At 34.9% G+C, this 2,476-nt stretch overlaps 1 protein-coding gene across 1 annotated transcript; it reads right to left on the bottom strand.

The window, feature by feature from the left end:
• Window positions 1-1,927: 1,927 nt before the first annotated feature.
• Window positions 1,928-2,476, bottom strand: Tsp_03038 (hypothetical protein). Its single transcript, XM_003379326.1, has 4 exons — window positions 2,391-2,476; window positions 2,220-2,366; window positions 2,053-2,197; window positions 1,928-1,990 (listed from the first exon to the last, which is right to left on the bottom strand). The coding sequence occupies exons 1-4, from the start codon at window positions 2,474-2,476 to the stop codon at window positions 1,928-1,930; spliced, it is 441 nt and encodes a 146-aa protein (XP_003379374.1).

The following is a 2,476-nucleotide window of genomic DNA, read 5'->3' as shown; positions in this document are numbered from 1 at the left end:
GTTGTTGTTGTTGCTGTGATTATTATTATCATTATTCTTGTTATTCGTATTATTATCTGCTATTCTCATCGTCAAAGCAAAAGCCGTTAATTGATAAAAACGTTGCATATAATCGGTGAGATTGATTTTTTCTTTTATTATTCGCACCTCTTTCGCATGTTCAATACGCGCACGTTTTCAGGCGTTAATTTTCCCGCGGATTCTTTCTTTTTTGTTGTCTTCTTCCTCTACCATTCTATCCCACCATCTAGCATACGATTAACAATCCATAATATAGCAAACAATAATTCAATCAAGCAGAAAAATATGCTGTCAATCATCAATTTAATATCTCGATTTTAGTAAATAAATAAAAATACATATATATATATATATATATACAAAAGCAATTTGACAACAGGCTAGCCCACTCCAACCTCGCAAAGCACGTGCGCCTTTCTTCTTTCTTGTGAGACCTCACGTCTGTTTCCAGCAGGTGGGCTGTTTGTATCTATTGCGACGGAACAACCGCGGCACCTGCTTGAAATGAAAAAGCTGCCTCTAAATAGAGCACTAAACGCGGTTCGAAAATGAATGCTACATACTGCAACTTCGGCTTTATGCAGCTTTGCATTATTGCTAATTGATCAAATCGTTTTTCTTACGGACGAATAATAATAAATCGAAGATGATCTATCAACGGGCTTAGGTTTTGTCGATTTGAAATGTGAAAATGAGATCTGAAAAATCCCCCCTCTTTGTTTAATTATTACCAGTATTCTTTTTTGTGTCATCGATAATGATGACAATTGAGAATAAGCTTCAAAATATAAATCTAATCCAAGTATTACAAAATGACTGAAAAAGCCAACTGCAAATAAAGCATTAACAAAAATTGCACACAAACCGTTTCTGACAAATCTTTTATCATACATAGTACAAGATAGAAAAAATTTATTAAATTGCAAACGTGAAAGTTGTTTGCATTCAATGTGGAGTATGTAAAATTTTCGATTGAAATAAGAGTTGAATTACATCTATAAATGCTATAAATAACTAATGAATGTGATAATAAATGCCATTAATTTTCTACTTCAATTATGAGATTTTTCCCTGGGCGTGCTACTCGTCGTTGAACAATCTCTTTGAACAAGCAATTCGTGCAAATTATTTGTATGCTAAATCGCTTGAATTAGCCCAGTCTTGCATGCTTTGCCTCCTACTCCATTTCCTCCTTTCACTTTCGCCCAATTGAACAATTAGCCATTTTATTATATTCTGATCAGAAAATAGTACTGGAAAGCGCACTGTTCACCAACACTGCTTTCGTTGGTTGTATTAAGCTGTTCAAATGTGAAAACCCACTAAAAAATTACAAAACTACAATAATACATCCATGCTTTCAATGCTATCCATTAAAATGCCCATATATATATATATATATATATATATAAAGCGAAAAAAAGCAGTATTTTATTACATTTCCAATCTTTCTTTGAAATAATATGGTTCAGAATGTTTTTTCTTGAAATGTCCTTCAACAATTGCCGCAAAATAGTTACGGTCATTGAACTGGCAGTAAAATTTATCATAAAAACCTATTACTACTCTCGAGCGTTGCTTTGTGAAGAAGAAAAAAAGAAATTAAAAATAAAAGTAGAAAAATAAGTTCAACAGAACATTACACCTTGCAGTTGAAGTTAAAATTGCATTTTTAAGTTGCTTTCAATCAGTCAAATTTTCAAAATGAAACGACCCCAAATTTTACCGCCGCTATAACAGTGTGCACAGATCAATGTGTGCGTGAAGCGGACCGACAAAAGCCGACTCACTCTTTCAAGAAAGCATATTGTCATAGTGATTTTTTGATAATATCAGTTGAGCGACCAATGAATATATGAACGATGGATGAGTAATTTAAGCCAGATGCGGATGTAATCAAATCAAATTAATGTTCAAAACGCACAACGCTAGTCGCGGCAACAAGCGGTCGCAAGTAAGAGCTAACACACTGGAAAAAAGAAATGAACAACAATTGTTGTTTTCCTTGTTGAATGCATAATGTAATGTAACGTAATTTAAAAAAGCGAAGATTTTTGTTGTGAAAGGGGAGCTGTTGTAAGGTTTTTCGGGGTTACGTTTCGTGGTTGCGGTTTTTCGTGGAGAGCAGTGTTGTTGCTTCTTGCACGATGAGATGCACGGATGTGGAGCAAGATATCTGGAAGAGTTGAAGAAATCACTTGGGAAAGAATGGCAACCAGTAAACGGATACGGATATTGGGAAAACAGGGCGTGGCTGAGGTTCGCTTATATCATCAGTCAACTGCGCAATGGTGTATTGCATTTGTTGATTTCGGCAAAGATCAAACTCCAAATATAGCATTTGTCTAGAAATGTTATTCGATATTTACAGTGGAAGAAAAGTAGAGCCGAATAAGTATTTCGCCCCTTTTTGTCCTTCTTTTCCAAACATCCGTGTCCTTGTTCCCTCAGTCAT

The sequence above is a fragment of the Trichinella spiralis genome (assembly GCF_000181795.1).
Source record: "Trichinella spiralis strain ISS 195 chromosome Unknown Scfld2, whole genome shotgun sequence".
Classification (NCBI taxonomy): domain Eukaryota; kingdom Metazoa; phylum Nematoda; class Enoplea; order Trichinellida; family Trichinellidae; genus Trichinella; species Trichinella spiralis.
The sequence above is the reverse complement of the archived record's forward strand: the minus strand, read 5'-3'. Positions and strand labels throughout refer to the sequence as shown.

Coding starts and splice junctions, on each gene's coding strand:
- Tsp_03038 (XM_003379326.1), bottom strand. CDS start 2,476: ATGACTGAGGGAACAAGGACACGGATGTTTGGAAAAGAAGGACAAAAA. Junction 2,367..2,390: donor GGCTCTACTTTTCTTCCACT/GTAAATATCGAA, acceptor TAACATTTCTAG/ACAAATGCTATATTTGGAGT. Junction 1,991..2,052: donor TCTTCGCTTTTTTAAATTAC/GTTACATTACAT, acceptor TCTTTTTTCCAG/TGTGTTAGCTCTTACTTGCG.